The sequence below is a fragment of the Leptonychotes weddellii genome, chromosome 8 (genome assembly GCF_054177405.1).
Source record: "Leptonychotes weddellii isolate Sample4059 chromosome 8, ASM5417740v2, whole genome shotgun sequence".
NCBI lineage: Eukaryota > Metazoa > Chordata > Mammalia > Carnivora > Phocidae > Leptonychotes > Leptonychotes weddellii.
In genome coordinates this window covers 109,484,567-109,503,042 of record NC_138376.1, presented here as the reverse complement: position 1 = coordinate 109,503,042, position 18,476 = coordinate 109,484,567, and the positions used below count along the sequence as shown (strand labels likewise).

The following is an 18,476-nucleotide window of genomic DNA, read 5'->3' as shown; positions in this document are numbered from 1 at the left end:
TTAAAATGTGACTTTTTAGTTTAGCTGCCCTTCCTTATAGGACCTATTTTAATTAGAAAGTTAAAAGAATTCTACTTAATGATTAGAATAAAACTTAATGAATAGCTATCACTACACTAGTTAAAATTACTATTGTTGTGCTTTAATTCCATGAGTAGCAAGATCCAAGGCTTGAGCTTATTTCATGCCATTTTTCTCAGCCTATTATCATGGAGACCCACAGGTAAATTGGCTCTGACCAAGCTGCAAGAACATGCTATTCCTCATGTACTTACTGACTTTTTGGTTTGTTATGTGTGTCAAGTACTCTGTAAATGCAGCACAGATAACTTACTAAGGATAAAAAAAAGCTGGGTTGCCTCTTCTACTTGGTCCAGATTTGCTTATTAGTGCATGTTTTGGAAACATAAATTAGGGAACTGGAATCCCTGGTGATGAAATGACCCCACATATCCCAATATTCAATTAAAATGCTTTGGAAATGTTTTGCTCTATATTGTCTACACATCTACTTTTCTTCCAGAACATAGTAATCAATTGTTGTTAAGTACTTGATCTCCTCACATTTTATTTAAGCAAATATTTTGATTTCCTGTCAATTTGATAACAAGTAGAAGACTAATCTCCCTTAGCACTGTGCTTATTTGTGTGTGAGTTTATTACGCTCACAACTCTATGAAGTAGGTATTAATATTATTACCATTTTGAAGTGAAGAAAACTAACTCTTGAAATTAAGCAGCATTTTCATGATCTTACAATGATGGAGCTAGCCTTTGAGCTCAGTTCAAAGACCATACTCTTTACATTAAGCCACATTATTGCTTTTCTAATCATAAGAAATTATTAATGATCTTTCCTACTAATGGTAGACTGAAAAGTTCAGTTTGAAACAAAGCACCCAAGAGTAAAAAAGGAAAAATGATTGCAAAAGCTGATTCATTAGATTCAACAAAAGCAAAGAACATCATAAAAATGTGATTGTAAAATAAAAGAAACATCTCAAAGTCAAGATTAAGGAGTAGTTGTAGCAACAGGAAAACTAAAACAAAACAAAACACACACACACACACAACCCTGCAAAACCCTGTTGTTAAGAGTTTTTAAATTGTTAAACCAAATCTCCTATTTGCATGAGATGGCTTAAATGTCTTTGCTTAAGAAAATAAAGATAGAGAATTTAGAAGTAGAGATCACAGTGATGCAGAAAAAGGAACAGGAAGATAATTCTATTTCAGAAAGCATATCCGAATGTGATGTGGACTTCAATGTTATAGAGAGCAGAGACTGAAATAAGAAATATAATACTTATGAATCTACCTCGAGGGCCTAAATCACCTTGTTGATAGGGCCAAAGGGTTGTGTGGGTGACACTTTTGGTACTCGGGATTATTAATCCTTGGCTTTCCAAACTTTTTCGAGAAGTTTCAACCGATGAATCTTTAGGAAAGGTCATTTGTGTCCACCGTAGATGTGCCTCAGAGACATATCACAGCCAGAATGGGCGGGGGAGGGGGGGGATACACAGCATGATCTGAGATGGTGGGAATGGTGACCTCAGTTTGTTTTCTACTTTTATCTTGATGAATTTTTTTGTATTTTGAAAATGTACTTGTTTGCTTGCTCACATTAAATAGCGAATTACAGGCACTTGCGTATTCTCTGTGGTTAAAACACATAACAGTTCTACACACACAAACACACACACTCACACACTCACACACTCACCTATATGCTGTGATACTGAGTAGGTGGGGTCCCATAAACATACTTTGTTTAAGGCCGGCATTATAGATCTCTCCTTCACTATCTATTACAGTAGCTTCATTTCCAAGTTTAGAATACAATTTCTTTGATTCTTGAAGACATTTTGGCCTCTAAAAGCCTCTAATTAGAATGCAACTAACTTTTAAGAATGAGTTCTTTTTCTTTTATAGGAAAAATTTCTCAGATTCCTAGTGCTGAACTGTAAACTTTATAATTTTGTATATTTACAAATGTAAAACTAGATATCTTATTCTTTTTTATGTGTTAACTAAAATGCATTTATAAATTAAATATTAAAAATCCATAAAAATAAAAGTGAAATTAATATTAATTTAATGTATCAGACCAAGTTGTTTTTCTGATATTAAATAGCCAATGTTGGATTGAATGTAAAAATAATTTTGCACCAAATCTGACTGAAGTGCTAAAATATGAATGGTTTCAAGCTTTTGTTTGCTAGTTAAGATAATCAGATTTAATTCCATAACTGAGTTAGTTCTATTAGGTATGAACCTTGAATCATTAACATTATTTGGGTATTATACCAATGCAAACAGATACTCTCTTCAGTATAATTATTTGTTAAAATAGTGAAATAGATCAAATGTAGGCCCTGGATCTATACTTCCTAGGCTGTCAGAAGCGTTTTTATCAGTCTCAGTCCGGTAATGGGGCGGGGGGGGGGGCATGCCATAATCTGCTTGCTGGGTTTTCACCAAAACTCCTGACTGAAGCTCAGATACTGATTAACCAGCTGGCCCGGACTGCAGATGATTTCTTCTTTGGTCTGGAGCCCTGGTAGTAGGTGAGAAGCCCTTGCTTCTCTGTGCTGACATTAGCACTTTGAGTGTATTTCTCAACTCTTCTGGAGAGTTCAGACTCGCAGTACCTCCTAAGAGAATACTCCCCACTTGCCCTTTTACCAGAGTGAGGACTTTTTTATTGTCAACTTGTTCCAAAAGAATTTAAGGGAGCTTAAAAATAAAGATACAAACAACATACAAGGAAATAAAAAAGGGAGGAAACCCCCAGGTAGAGGAAAAATAAAAGTTGAAGACTATAAGTTGACTTATACTATCACAAAATGTGAGTCACATGTTTGTCTGCAAGCATTCTATCTGCCGATGCAAAAAGGGCATTTTTTTCCATAAGAAGTGCTTGGTGTTACTTTTATATAGTCATAAAACAGGATAAATTATAACCTGCACTTATTAGTTTTTAATTTTAATTTGTATTTTTTTTGTTAAACAAAAGTTGCTATATTTAACTCCAATAAGTCAGATATCTTTTATTCATTGGTCTCAAAGCTTTTAGCTTTTGAGAAAGCTATAGTTTTTGAAGATTATTCACTCACCTTGATCTGAAACTTTTGGGACACACTATAAATAAGAAGGAATGCACCAGGAATGTGGGTGCTAGTCCTGCCTTTGTTAGGGTCAGATGTTCTAGTTGGAGAAGATGATAAAATAATGCAAAACACATGCTCTTAAGGTGGTTATTTTCTTCATTTGCAAATTAAGAATGATGTCTTCAACTGTAGAGCTGAGGGACTATAGCCAGGAGCCTATTATTTCCCTACCTGGGTATTGAATGGAGAAAGACCAAAAGAGGAGAAGGGACATTAGTATTGGTAAGGCAGCTGGATGGTGAGTTCTGTCTCTGGGGCTCTACCTATCACTCTACTCCATGTTGCAGCATCTCAGACAAGTCTTTCAGTTAATAATTTATGCTGATCTATTTGGCCCACTTCTTAGTGGAAACAAAGACACTCTAAGATGTATCTGTCAGTCTTCTGCCTGTGGTGCTACATTTAAATAGGGTCCATCTGCTCTGGTTGAGCCAGGAGGTGAGACAGTGAAGTTCAACAACACCTTTCTTACTGTTCGTTGTCCCAGCAGTACAGTTCTGTGTGTGTTTCAGGAATGAAAATAACAATTTACTTTTGTTCTTCCAGTTGCTGATTCCTCAGGAGGGTTGACCAGTCTCCAAGGTCTTTTAAAATTTTTAATTGCATTTTTATTTTCTCATTCTCAACAAGTTCTTTTTAAAAAAAAATTAAAACTTGAGTATAGTTGATGTACAATGTTATATTAGTTTCAGGTGTGTAATGTAGTGAGTCAACTTCTCTATATATTATTCTATTGCTCACCACAAGTGTAGCTACCGTCTGTCACAATGCAACGTTATTACAATAACATTGATTATATTCCCTCACTCTCTCCCTCTTGTCGTTGTATGTTGTTTGTATCTTTATTTTTAAGCTCCCTTAAATTTTTTGGGGACAAGTTGACAATAAAAAAATCCTCACTCTGGTAAAAGGGCAAGTGGGGAGTATTCTCTGTTCTTTTGATTCTCGTGACATTCATTGCATAACTGGAAACCCATATCTCCCACCCTCCTTCACCCATTTTGCTCATCCCCTCACCTCCCTTCCCTCTGGCAACTATTAGCTCATTCTCTGTATTTATGGATCTGATTCTGCTTTTTGATTTTTTTATTCATTTGTTTTGTTTTTCAGGATCCACACATGAAAGAAATCATATGGTATTTGTCTTTCTCAATCTGACTTATTTCTCTTAGCATAATACCCTCTATGTCCATCCATGTTGTCACAAATGACATGATCTCATCCTTTATTGTGGTTGTATAATATTCCATTCAATAAGTTCATACTTAAAGTTTTTTAGTTAGTCCTGACTTGTTTATTTATTGTATTTCTGGAAAAGTTGATGTTGATATGAGGTGTATATGATTCTCTTCTGGAAGCAGTTGATTGAATATTCAGTACAAGATAGTTATATGCTATATTTGTGTATTTACTTGCCATTATTATGTTTACTTTTGAATCAATATATAGGTTTTAGATAATATTTATGTAGCCAGTAGATTATTTTAAGTCCACCCACATTCCAAATATACTGACAACTGGTAACTGGAAAGTTCATTTGTTTATTTTCTATACAAAAAGATACATGTCTTTATTACATTTCCTTTTTTTAAATTGTTTTTGTTTCTGTATTCTTATTTGTTTTTGTATGATCAATGTTATTTTCAGTTTCAGTCCAGGCTCCAAGTGATGAACCAGCTTAATATTGCTAGGTTCAAACTTAATGAGCTATCTCTTAACTTATTGTTTTAATTATTGATACAAAATACTCATTGTTATTAGGTTAATAGCCTGTCTTTGTGAACACCACTGATTTATTGAGGTTCTGGGCAGTATTTTCTATTTCCAGTTACTCATGGAACTTCAAGGGGAACAAGAATAAATGCTAACCATTTATTTATCCCTAGCCCTTCCCTTGATTCTTCTATTTGCCATTAGGTTTTGATTTTTGTCTTCTGCAGATTTTCATTAAGAATATTCTTTCAGGGCACCTGGGTGGCTCAGACAGTTAAGCGTCTGCCTTCGACTCAGGTCATGATCCCAGGGTCCTGGGATCGAGTCCCACATCAGGCTCCCTGCTCCGTGGGGAGCCTGCTTCTCCCTCTGCCTCTGCCTCTCTCATGAATAAATAAATAATAAATAAATAAATGAGAGGTGCGGCTCTCTCATGAATAAATAAATAAAATCTTTTTTTTTAAAAAAGAATATTCTTTCAACTTTCAGTGTAGGCCTTCTTTACTTTTATTGCTTGTGGAAGTTTGGGGGGAATATTTTGAAAATGAAAATTTTAATAATTGTGATTTAATTTAAATTAATTTTGGGGAGAGAATCACATTTTTGGGGGGAGAAAATCACTTTATTCCAATTAATTCACAAATGAGAACATCACAAAAGGTGATTTAAGGAGGCATACAAACATCTGCCCAACCCCAAATTCAAACCATCTCAATGAACTTCTATACAGTGAGAACAACATTTTTCATTCCAATTCCAAAGAAAGCTGTATTTAATGATGAAGGAGAAGCTTAACTGGTGGTTTTACACCTTATATATTCACCTTCAATCATATTTTTATGCTAAATTAACTTGGTTATGAGAGATGATTTTCCATATCTTCAATTTGAACTTCTTGATTAGCCTAATCCATTTGCAAATCTGCACTGTTTCAGCACCTCGCTGAAACCTTCACAAAGCTTCAGGTCACCCTGGTTCTGGGCACACTCCAGAAACTGTTTCATCTCGGAGTGGCATGGGCCAACTGCTGCTGCTGCTGGTGTGCTGGCCGGGTTCCCTGAGGCTCCTGGTAAGTGATGTCAGGCCTTGAAGGCTCAGCATTGCCTCCTCCACTGAAGCCCCCAGTGATGGCATGACCTCTGGTGTGCCCGACAGCAGAGCCCACAGCCACGCCAGCTGCAGGGGTTGCCATCTGGGCCATTGAGACTGGCTGCCGGGGCGCAGCAGCAGGTGAGCCGACAGCAGCTGGTGGAGCCACTGCTGGAGGCTGAGCTGCCGGCGCTGGTCTAGGGGCCGCTCTCATCTGAGGTGCCCGGCTGGCCGGAGGGGCCATACGGGAGGTGCGGCTCCGGCTTCCACGCGGCACGGCGACTTGCAGAGCAGCTCGGCGTCTGCAAGTCCGAGATCGAGAGAATCACATCTTAAGAGACAACCAAGCATTAGATTATGAGAGCATGACCTGGAGGTGACTGTAGGTATTTACATTGATTTGATGAAAATGCAGTTTTTAGAGATGACTTAAAAAATATGAAATGGGGCACCGGGGTGGCTAGGATGGTTAAGCGTCTGCCTTTGGCTCAGGTCATGATCCCAGGGGCCTGGGATCGAGCCCCACATTGTTGGGCTCCCTGCTCAGTAGGGAGTCTGCTTCTCCCTCACCCTCTCCCTCTGCTGCTCCACCTGCTTGTGCTCTCTCTCTCTGTCAAATAAATAAATAAATAAATAAAATCTTTAAAAAATATGAAATATTACTTGCTAGTAGTATTGAGTATGGGAGTAACTGAGCCTCAATACTACTAGCAAGTAATACTCCCATAAAATGATCATTAAATTGAGAAAATGTGATTACAGACATACCTCAAGTCTTTTCATTTAAAAATACCACTGACTTTTAAAGGACAAGGAGATCGAATGTCTAAAAATGAGTAGAACAGGTAAAGCATTTAATTTTTCAGTTGCATCTTCCGTGATGTGCCATAAACTGAAAAAATAGAGCCTGAAGTCACAAGATAGTCTTGTGTGAATCCCCAATCATCTGCATACTGGCAGTCATTTCAACATCATTTAATCCTTTAATCTCAATGAGATTTTCTGTAAAATGGGTACTTTAATTAATTTTACTGCACAGGATTATTTTATCAAATGACATAATTAATGTGAAAGCATTTTTAAACAGTATGTAGCTGTGTAACTACTTCTACTATGCCAACTGTGTGTCAGGATGACAAATAACCCATTAATTCAAACCAATATTTATTCACATATGCAGGTAATTATTAGATAATAGACATTAAAGTGGAGAACAAAATGAGCCTATTGTAAAATTAATGAAAATGAGCTCTTTACCTTCTCTAGGCCTTCTCCAATTCCTTTAATCATAGACTGGCTAGTTCCAACCTGTTGCCTTCACCAACACGGTTTGTCATTGTCATTCTCCTCCTCATGACACTTTCATATGTCATTTAAATCATACACTTTAATGGGTTAAGAACAAAGTAATTTGGTGGGGGGAGTGTAAAAAACAAATGGAATTGCTGAGCCCTCTATAATTGAATCCTGTATTTCTCATCCTTTCCAAAGTAACATCCCACTTATTACATTATTTTAAAAAGATTATTGTTTTAGACATTCTGTTCTATGGTCTTGAATAGATATTTTTAAATAATAAATTTATTAATTTTATTCACAAAAAGTTTTACTGCTACAAGCTATAAATACATTTAGAACATGATGTGGTGAGCACTGGCTGTTATATGCAACTAAAGAATCATTGAACATTATATCAAAAACTAATGATGTACTATAAGTTGGCTAATTGAATTAAAATAATAAAACATGATGTGGGGCACCTGGGTGGTTCAGCTGATTAAGTGGCTGACTCTTGATTTTGGCTGAGGTCATGATCTCAGCGTCGTGGGACGGAGCCCTGCATCAGGCTCCATGCTCAGCAGGGAGTCTGCTTGAGTATTCTCTCTCTCCCTTTCCCTCTGCCCTTCCCCCTGCTTGTGTGCACTCTCTCTCTCAAATAAATAAACAAATCTTAAAAAACAAAACAAAACATGATGTGACATATTATAAAGGGCAGGCATCTAATTCTTAACACTGAACTTTCGCTGGATTCCAGATACTCTCCGCTGATGAATGTGTGTCCTTTGCACCAGACAAGTTCACAGGGGTCTTGTGGAAAGATGCACACTGCCACAGTCAATCTTCTTGAAAGGTGGTTTCTAAACCTGGTTTATATTCAGAATCATTTGAAAATCTTAGTAAAATGCAGACCCTCATATTTTTACCTCCTAGAGACTCTGTGCCAGTAAGTCTGGGGAAAAATCTAATACTTTATCTGTTTTCAGTTCCAGGTGATTCTGAATATTGATAAAGCTTGGGCATCACTGGACTAGACTGTGTCTCCATCTCTAACGTCCATTCTCCCCTTAACCTACTATCCAACGACCACCCAACTCTACCAAAACTGCTTTTAATAAGTGATCTCCTTGCTGCTCAGGCCACATTTCCTTATTAGTTCAACAAATGTTCATTGAGAAATGACTATGGGTCAGGCATTGTGTTATGCACTTTAGATACAACAGTAAGCAAAAGGAGGTTTCTGTTTTTGTTTTTACAGAGTATTTGACACAGAGGGTCTATACATCTTTTTGAAATTTTCTCTTTCTCTTGCTTCCACAATACCTTTCTCTCCTTTGTCAGATTGTTCACATTTAAACTCTTTGTTGTCCTCTGATAAATGAAACTATGATGAGAAAAAGAAAGAAACTATAGATAATGTAGCTAGTAGGTTTATAGAAATGTGTAGTTGGAGATTTTGAGATATTGAGATGACTTTATATAAGCTAAAATGATCTAATTTTCATTATATATTTTGTAATATGATTATATTCCATTATCCCTTTACATTAAATTTAGACTATACACAGATATGATAAGGCAAGATTCAAAACAGAAATTAATGAAGAAGCATACTATTTATTAATATTTAATACATAAATGGTAATTATGTTTTCTTTAATCCCTTTTGATTGATTAGTTTCTAGTTTTCCATTAGGGATACCTTTCTGAGACTATCTGAATGAAAAAAACATAACTTTTCACACATATCTGTTATGCTACTAAATTTAATGAGATAGTTTACATACTGAGGGACTGTTTCATTTCTACATTTTTATAAATATTTGAAGGAAAGATGATTAAACATGTCCATACTAATTTGCACTGTATTGCTTGACTTTTTATCCTTTCAAAGATGCACATGAAACATCAATGTAAAACTTATTCTCTGGCAATTATGTGATGTTTAAGTACTAATAATGACACTTAAGTAATCTATTGTTGTAAACTGTGATTTCTGGCTTTATAGAATTGTCAGTACTCCCCTTTCCATTACATGTATGTCATTTAGGGAAAGATCCAAAGTCTATTTCCCTTCCTTACAGGACCATGACCAGGAATCGTCCCTGTTGGAAAGGCCTTCTGTACCCATATCTTACATTCCTACTAGGTTTCTTGCTTCTCCTAAAACAAGAATTCTAGATCTGTTGCTAGCTCTACTATGGCAATCTTGTCAGAATGAAAGAGTTATAACCTTCATTCCTCTTCGCAGTTTCCCTAACATGCTTTATGTTTATGTGGTTAGATATGGGGTGGGAATAAGGGGTGGGGAGTGACATTTGTTTTCCTCCCCCCACTTTTTTGGAGAATTTATTTATTTATTTGAGAGAGAGAGAGCATGAGTCAGGGGTAGAGGCAGAGGGAAAGGGAGAAGCAGACTCCCCGCTGAGCAGGGAGCCTGATGCTGGGCTTGTTTCCAGGACCCTGAGATCATGACCTGACCCCAGGACCCTGAGATCATGATCTGAGCCAAAGGCAGATGCTTAACTGATTGAGCCACCAAGGAGCCCCTGCTTTCCTTCTTTTTAAATCCACAAAAGAAAGTTCAGAATATTCTTTGAGTTTTCTGAAATCTAACAAGGAAAGCTAGTTATTTGATCAATTTTTAGTAATCATCACCCCCAAAATTTCTCTGGTCATTTCTCATCTCCTCCATGTACAAAAGAATTTACCATTAGCTTTTTGTACTTTGATCTTAAATATGAGTTGGCAGGTAGTAGATATCTAACTTTTGAGGAGAAATTCTAGCATAAAGAAACCAAACAAATAAAACTCTTTGAATGTATTAGTTTGTTTTTTGTTTGTTCAATATCTGCTTTAATTATGTTTCCATGAATTCCAAGAATAACAGCTTGCAATTAATGTTAAAAAAAAAACAAAGAGGGACATCTTAACATGTAAAAAGAAAAAAATGGATTCACAGTGAAAATAATGTATATTGGTACTAAAATATAGTTACTGGACTTTGTGAAGGGAATAGTTTTCTTCTAACAGTTATTCAATACTTGGATTTTAATATGAGAAAAAAATTTTTTGCTTGAAACTTTGGAGAAGCTGTGCTACTATTATTGTTAGCCATATTGAAACTATACTAGAAAGAGAAGTAAACAAAATTTTCTGAATTAGTTCCATAGATACGTAATAAGAACATGTATTTATAAGAATAGGATGCTATGTAAAAGAGTGACTTGAAAACTAGAAAGAACTTCTAGAAATTAAAAATATGATAGCAGAAATTTAAAAAATCAGAAGAAAGAATGGAGGCTAAAGCTAATAAAGTATCTTAGAAAGTAAAACCAAAAAGAAGGTGGAGATGAGCTTGATAAAGTAAAAGATTAAGAAAGAGGAATTGAGATTCAAGCACTGGGATTCCAATTATTCAACAAGGTGGTAGAAGAACATTTTTTAAAAAAGTAAATTCAGGAACATGGAAAATTATGCAAACAAAACAATGATCAAGTAGCAACTCTAGATAAATCAGAGACATGTTTAAGAAAGACAACATAACATATTACTTAATCCTGCAGTGAGAGATACTTGTTTACTCATAATAACAGTATAGGGACTATTTTATAAACATTGAATATAGCATACTAAATCAGGAAGTTGGTAATGGGAGGAATAGAGGTGATATAAGAGAGAAAATCTTCACCTTTAATAACAGGAGTCGAGAGCAAATGTCGATAATATTTATTTCAAGAGACAGTAGCAGGAGGACATTTCTTAGACATATGGAGGTAATGAGGTGAAATTGGTTCAACCCAGGAGCAGGACCTGAAATGAAATCAGGGGCTTCTATTGTTCTTTATAGGCTCATAGTGCTCTCTGATTAAAACAAAAACAAAAACAAAACAAAACAAAACTTCTTTGAATGTATTAATCTAATAAGAAATTTAAAAGAAACAGAAAAAAACAGTTCATTCTAGTTACCGATTGTAATGCTTCTTTTAGTTTCTTAAGAACATGCAATTAAGCAGAATGGGGAAGGAACACATGTATACTGTGTTCTGCCATGTGCAAAGTCTGGGTAAAATAAATGCATTACGCATGCTTCTTTATTTAATTTGGTGTCAAGGCCCTTTGCTGTTGTTCTACTTTAAAATTTATATGTTTCTTGTTATACATGGGAAGACTCTCTAGATAAAAATATGGACTTTTTCTTATTGAGGTCCTGGGAAGGACACTTGATGCAAATCAGGAAGGAGAAAGCGAGGCTCCCCTCAGGCTGGGAGCTGTTCCTCTCCTGTGGGCAATGGGAAACAGCTTTATAGAACCTCAGAATGTCTTACCTGCTTGTTATGGTGCTTGAAATATTCTGAATTTTTTAGAACACCAGACTAAATCAAATGTAAATATGGAGAAGGTACAGAGTCATGGTATGGTTAATATCTGCTAATCGGCAGGCACAGTAATAGGTGTTCTCTCCATTTTTTTATAATCAAAAAACTTTGAGAGAAATGTTTTTATCCCCACCTTACAGATGAAGAAGACCTTAAGTGATTTTCCAAAGGATATCAGAGATGAGACAATGGTTCAGATTTGTTTGACTAAAATCAGTTTTTACTGTCTCGTGTTAACCTTCTAGGTATACTGTAAGCTGAAATACTTTTAGAAAAATATAAAAATTTGATGTTCACATATAATTTTGGTTTGTTTGCATTATTATTACCCTAAAGTGTGTGATTGAGTTAGCTGTTTGGATTGTTTAAGCCCTGTGTCCTGGAGTGTGGTTCCTTTTACCATTATGATGGTTTTATATAGGAAGAGAGGATTTCATGAGGTCTCAACATGAAATAAATTTGAGCTGCAAAGACAGAATGTCATTTCATCTTCAGTTCTTTCAGTTCTTATGATTGAATTACCTCAGAAATCCCAGTCTCGATTAATCTTTTTTCCTAATGTCCTCAGGAAAAAAGTAGGAGACTCAGGCTCAAAAGCTGAAGAAGGGTATCAAGACAGAACTTAGTAACATTATTTTGTAGACATTTTATATTTTAGAGTTATTGTATATTAGAGCAATTTCAGTATTGAGAGCCTTTTTTGAAAATGTAATGATTTAAATAAAAATATTCAATAAATGATACTTTTTGTATTACTGATTTAGAATAAGACTTGTGAAAGAGGTAAGCAAATGAATGCAATTTGGGGAATGACAGTTTAAAATCTTTCCCTTTCTCTTCCTGTCTGCTGTACTAGTAAGCAGTGGAATGACTTGTAGACAGACAGACATCGGAGATATGAAATATTCCATACACTACAAAACAGCTAGGGAATAATGGAGTATTAGCAAGTAGGATCTCCTTCTTCCCTCCCTTCCTTCCTCTCTCTTTCTCCCTCCCTTTACATTTTCCTTCTAAGAGAGTAATGTGAGGCGTGTTGTCTTTCCAGGTACAGAGCCATTGTCAACCCCATGGACATCCAAACGTCCGGGGCGGTGCTGTGGACCTGTGTGAAGGCGGTGGGGATCTGGGTGATCTCCGTGCTGCTGGCGGTTCCGGAAGCCGTGTTTTCGGAAGTGACAAGCATTGATAGCTTGGAAAATGGCACCTTCACGGCGTGCATACCCTACCCTCAGACGGACGAATTACACCCAAAGATTCATTCGGTGCTCATCTTCTTGGTCTATTTCCTCATACCACTTGCTATTATTAGCGTTTATTATTATCATATTGCAAAGACCTTAATTAAAAGTGCACATAATCTTCCTGGAGAATACAATGAACATACTAAAAAACAGGTAAGCTTGGTAGGGGTGTGTGTGTGTGTGTTCGGGGTGTGTGGGTCAGAGGCAGTAACTGCTATTTTCTGTTCTATTTCGTGGGTTCTCAATATCGTGAAAGATTAAACAGAGTCCCAGGGCACCGGGATTTGCATTAGCCTGAACTAGAAGGGATGTTGTGCCGGGAGGAGGAGGGGAGGCATCTCCAATATGTGGCCATGTTATATATAGCTCTGTAGAGATCCACTGAAGTCCAGCTTCTCTGCCATCTGGGCCGGAGCTATTAAAATTCGATGTCTTTGAAGGCTTTTCTTTACCTTCAAATGTTCATGCAAAAAAATGACATAATAAACCAGAAAATTATCACATTTCAAGTATAAATTTATTTAATTATTGTCTCTTCTCCCATTAGCCCATTAAGGATGACAGAAAGTCTTGGACAAGGATTCATCAGGAAAGGACTGTAGGACATGGTCTGGGAACTGGGGATGCCATTTGGGTAGGATGCCAGAATGGGGCTCTGGGAACAGAGGGCAGAGAACAAGGGTGAGAGTGATTAAGAGGTCATACTTTCTTTAACTCAACTTTATAGCTTGTCCTATAAAAATCATATACTAATTTAAAATTACAAATGCACCTTACATAGTCTTTCTTCCTTAAGGAATATACAGAGATACTAACTTAAGGTAAAACAAATTGTGTTAATCCACAAATAGATGGAAATACTGTCTAGTGGGACAGAGTTTCAAGTTGTGCTTTTGTGGACTCTTCGGGAGGAACTTCTTCCAAAGGGTTCTGTAGGTACAAGGAGGTTTGGTTGGCTCTTCACCAATTTAAAGGCAAGTTGAATGACAGATCATTAAAATTTGCTGGGTTGTAGAAGGAGGCACAGGCTGGGGGTGTTGCACACTTCAACAACAACAGAATCTCGAAAGAGTTCTTGCATGGAAAGTAACCTCTACTTATTAATGACCATCAACATCAGAGATCCACATCTTCTTTAAGAGCTAAAAAATCAATCAGTCACTAAAGTAATTGTAGATAAGTTAACAGATTTATTATCTAAATATCTAGCATCATTGAAACAAAAAAATTCAGGTCGTGGGCTCAATGCACTTTTTCCTTTGCCTGTGATCCAATTTGTATCTCAATTTGGGTATTTGAGTTTTTGCTTTGGTTTCTAAAATTGAGTTCCTCTTACCCTCCCAACTCCACTTTTATTTTTTAAAGTGGCCTTAGTTCTGCCTTGTTTTTGTGAATTTCTCTATTGGGACTTATAAACTCTGGCTGGGTAACTAGGCTTGATATCAGTAAGAAGTACTCTCAATGCCAACAGCCTGCCTGTGCATTTGAGTCTCCAAGTATAGGTGGCCCTAAAATCCTTGCACCCATGTTCCACCTGTAGGGTGGACACTGCTTCATAATAAATTTCACGTTGAGCCCCTTAATATTGCCAGGTTGCTTAACTCATGCCACCAGGATACATCTGGGGTACCACATTTTGCTTTCCTTCTCTTTACTGCACCTTTATTTGCTTCCCCCATCACCACTCACTACACTTTTCTTTGGAATATTCTAATTCACTATCAATAGTTTTAGCTCAGAAAATATCATTTTGCCTACTATCAATATCCTTTGATAAATTAAGTTTTCACATTCATGTTGCCTTATTTAAATATTTGAGCAAGTAAGACAAATAAGAGCTAAACCTTGAACTCTAGATGTTAGAAAATGATTTTTAGATTAAAAAGATTTATTTCCAATATTTGAATTTTATCTATCACATTCCTGAAGACTTTCTTATAAAACAGTGAACACAGTATGTAAAGTTTTTGAAAAGAAAGAAAATATCTTTTTATTTTTAAAGGTAATCTAACATAGTAATACTTATAAGAATAATAGTTACATCAGAAGGTTGTGATTTATGTGAGTCAGAAGTTTAAATCTCAAGGTGTTTTTTGTGTGTGTGTGGAATAAGGATTTAAAAAGTCATGCTCTAGGGCACCTGGGTGGCTCAGTCGTTAAGCGTCTGCCTTTGGCTCAGGTCATGATCCCAGGGTCCTGGGATCGAGTCCCACATCGTGCTCCCTGTTCGGCGGGAGGCCTGCTTCTCCCTCTCCCACTCCCCCTGCTTGTGTTCCTGCTCTCGCTCTCTCTCTCTGTCAAATAAATAAATAAAATCTTTAAAAAAATAAAAATAAAAATAAAAAAATAAAAAGTCATGCTCTATTTCAATTACCCTGATTAAAAAAATCTAATCTTAAGTATATTGTGTGGTTCATTAATTCAATAGATTTAATACAAACAAATGATTTATATTTGAAGTGTACACAGTAAGACTGTAAGCAACAGGAAAGTAGTTAAAAATAAGAGAGAATTTTTATAGGTCACGGTTTTAAATGAAGACATAGCCGGGCGCCTGGGTGGCTCAGTTGGTTAAGCGACTGCCTTCGGCTCAGGTCATGATCCTGGAGTCCTGGGATCGAGTCCCGCATCGGGCTCCCTGCTCGGCAGGGAGTCTGCTTCTCCCTCTGACCCTCCTCCCTCTCATGCTCTCTGTCTCAAATAAATAAATAAAATCTTTTTTTAAAAAAAAGAAATTATTTAAAAAAAAAAGACATAGCCATTTATTAATAATTTATCATCTAGTCTTGTAGAGGCTGTCAAATATTTTTAGATGAAAGGGTATAAGACCAAAACAGGCTTTGTTAAATTGTTGAAATTATCACTTTGTTGAGGAAATAATTTTTGCATTTTTGGATGCATTTGCATGCCATGGTAAGTTTTTACTCTTTTTGCACCATGATGTTTTGCATGCAGATGGTTCCATTTTCATTTTAACCAATGGGACTGTTTCCTTGTATTTGCAGATGGACACACGGAAGCGCCTGGCTAAAATTGTGCTGGTCTTTGTAGGCTGCTTTGTCTTCTGTTGGTTTCCAAATCACATTCTCTACATGTATAGGTCTTTCAATTATAATGAGATTGACCCATCTCTAGGCCACATGATTGTCACCTTAGTTGCCCGTGTTCTGAGCTTTTGCAATTCTTGTGTCAATCCATTTGCTCTTTATCTACTCAGTGAAAGCTTCAGGAGACATTTCAATAGCCAGCTCTGCTGTGGGAGGAAGTCCTATCAAGAGAGATCAACCAGCTACCTTCCCAGCTCTTCTGCAGTGCGTATGACATCTCTGAAAAGCAATGCTAAGAACATGATGACCAATTCAGTTTTACTAAATGGGCACAGCCTGAAGCAGGAAATGGCATTGTGATTTGAGCGATTCAACTCACTACCTGGAAAGAACTTACCTTTCTATCTCTATTGAGCAGAGCAGAAACAATTTCCTCATTCTTACTATTGCTCAGCTAATTCATGAGGTGATTTCATGATTGACTCAGAAAAGGCAAGACAAACACAGCTAGCATTCTTCTCTGAGCAGGACTTTAAATTACATTGAAAAATATATATCTCACATTAAAAGTCATCCAAGATGCAATTCTACATGTGTATAAATTAATATTGCTTCAGGATTTAAGCTGTTATTAGAGCCAACACTAGTGTATTTATCTTAAATTTGTTTCATCTTGAAGCATGAAATGAATTCCTAAATTGACTTGATGATTCAGTGAGGGTAATATTCAAACTCCTATTATTTGAAATACAAGTCATATTTTCCTGGTGAATTTTATTCATAACCAGAGCATGTATTTATCTCCTTTGTTTAAATAAAATAGAAAATTCAAAAGGTAGAGCTTAATCACAAGTCCATATTTATTTATTGTGATTCTTTGTGTGATTAATCATAATTTATAGAGACAGCTTATGTCTGTAACTTTTAGGTGTGTGATTAAAAGGTATGATGACATTTGATTATGAATAGTAAAATAGATATCATATGAATATGATTGATTTTACATTAGTTATCATATGTCCCCAAACTATGACTTAGAAAATGGCATGGCCATTTTTGTATACATTGCTAAATCCCTGGATATTTAGATGTTTCTCTATAGATACGATAATTAGTATAATTCTGGTGAATTCAATCATTTACTCATCCTCTCTTGCAACAGCCATCTCACATCATTTAAGCAAGTTTACTCTGTGTAGTACCACAGTTTTTTCTGAATAAGTATTTTAGATATTTCACCAAAATGCAAACATGGCCTTGATTAAATTCTAAAAGCTACCCTTCTTAAATTTGTATCAGTAAGTCTAACATTTGAATTAATATATTTCATACTATTTCTCTTTCCAAATTTGCTAAATGGAAAATTCTATTAATATACTAAGCTCTTTCTTAAACACCCCTAAGCCATACTCTTTAAGATATGAAATATTCAATCGTATGTAGCAATGGGAAAAATAAACACAAGCAAACTGCCTATCGTGGTTGATAATAATAATGGTAGTGAACATTAATCAAGTGTTTTCCCTGTTCTAGGCATAATCCTAAAGCTTTATCTTTTTTATTTATCTAATTTAATACTCAGTATAAACCCTAACATGAAAAAGAGAAAGATCAATTTTTGGTAGGCCATGAAGTTACACAATTTGTGGAATATCTCTATTAAAAATACACAATTTTGCAAATTTTACACAATTATACCCCATCACATAAACACATTGCCAGGGCACTGAACTTAGGCTTTATTCACTTCATGGTAAGTTCATCTCTGAAATATATCCTTTCATTATCTTTATTTTATAGATTAGAAAATTGAGATCAGAAATATTAAGAAAGTTAAAGAGGATTTACACAGCCTTGTGGGAAAGGTGAGATCTAAAACCAGATGCTTCACCATGGTGCATGCTCCCACTATTCCATCACAACTCAGTTGTAACTCTCTTCTATCTGGATTAGTTGTCCTTAACCTTTGCAAAAGTTGTTGATCTACTCATCACAAAGGTGCAAAATATTACACACAAATTTTACATGGATTCTGAGTGTCTTTAAATCTTTTAAGGCTCATCCATTAAAATCTAAAGAACGAAGGGTAATCCTTGGTCCATGCAGAATCTTTCTCTTTGCTAGTATTAAGGTGATGGTGAAAGTAAATACAAGGATATTGCAAGGTATATGCAAATATATCTTGCAAGATCCTTTTAATTTCTCATACACACACACACATATATTATGAGATATATGCTATATATGTATGAAACTATATATATACATATATCTATGAGGCTAAAGGGATATACATTCATCTTAATTATAAAGTCCTGAGAATTTAAAGTTTACGAGAATAATGTTTTTATATAATCTGTTATCTGATTTGTTTTTCAGGAATGAAAAACATGTTTTCAGGAGATATTTTAGAAAATTTTTTTAATTTATACTTATTTTGTTAAAAATGTTTCTCTGTAATGACACTAATGTAATAAAAATAGCACCAAACTTCAGTTATCCTCTTTTAAACAAAGAATTTTAACAGTAGCCACGTCTGATTATATAATATTA

General features: G+C 35.7%; 1 protein-coding gene and 1 pseudogene across 1 annotated transcript in view; one reads left to right on the top strand and one right to left on the bottom strand.

Moving 5' to 3' along the window:
- Window positions 1-18,251, top strand: part of NMBR (neuromedin B receptor) — a 54,561-nt gene extending 36,310 nt beyond the window's left edge. The window contains exons 3-4 of the mRNA XM_006729095.3: window positions 12,681-13,029; window positions 15,882-18,251. Of these exons, the coding sequence (XP_006729158.1) occupies window positions 12,681-13,029; window positions 15,882-16,283 (751 nt within the window). The 3' untranslated portion in view covers window positions 16,284-18,251. The remainder of the gene's footprint in view (window positions 1-12,680; window positions 13,030-15,881) is intronic.
- LOC145722891 (coiled-coil-helix-coiled-coil-helix domain-containing protein 2 pseudogene) lies at window positions 5,498-6,291 on the bottom strand (annotated as a pseudogene).
- Window positions 18,252-18,476: the final 225 nt, after the last annotated feature.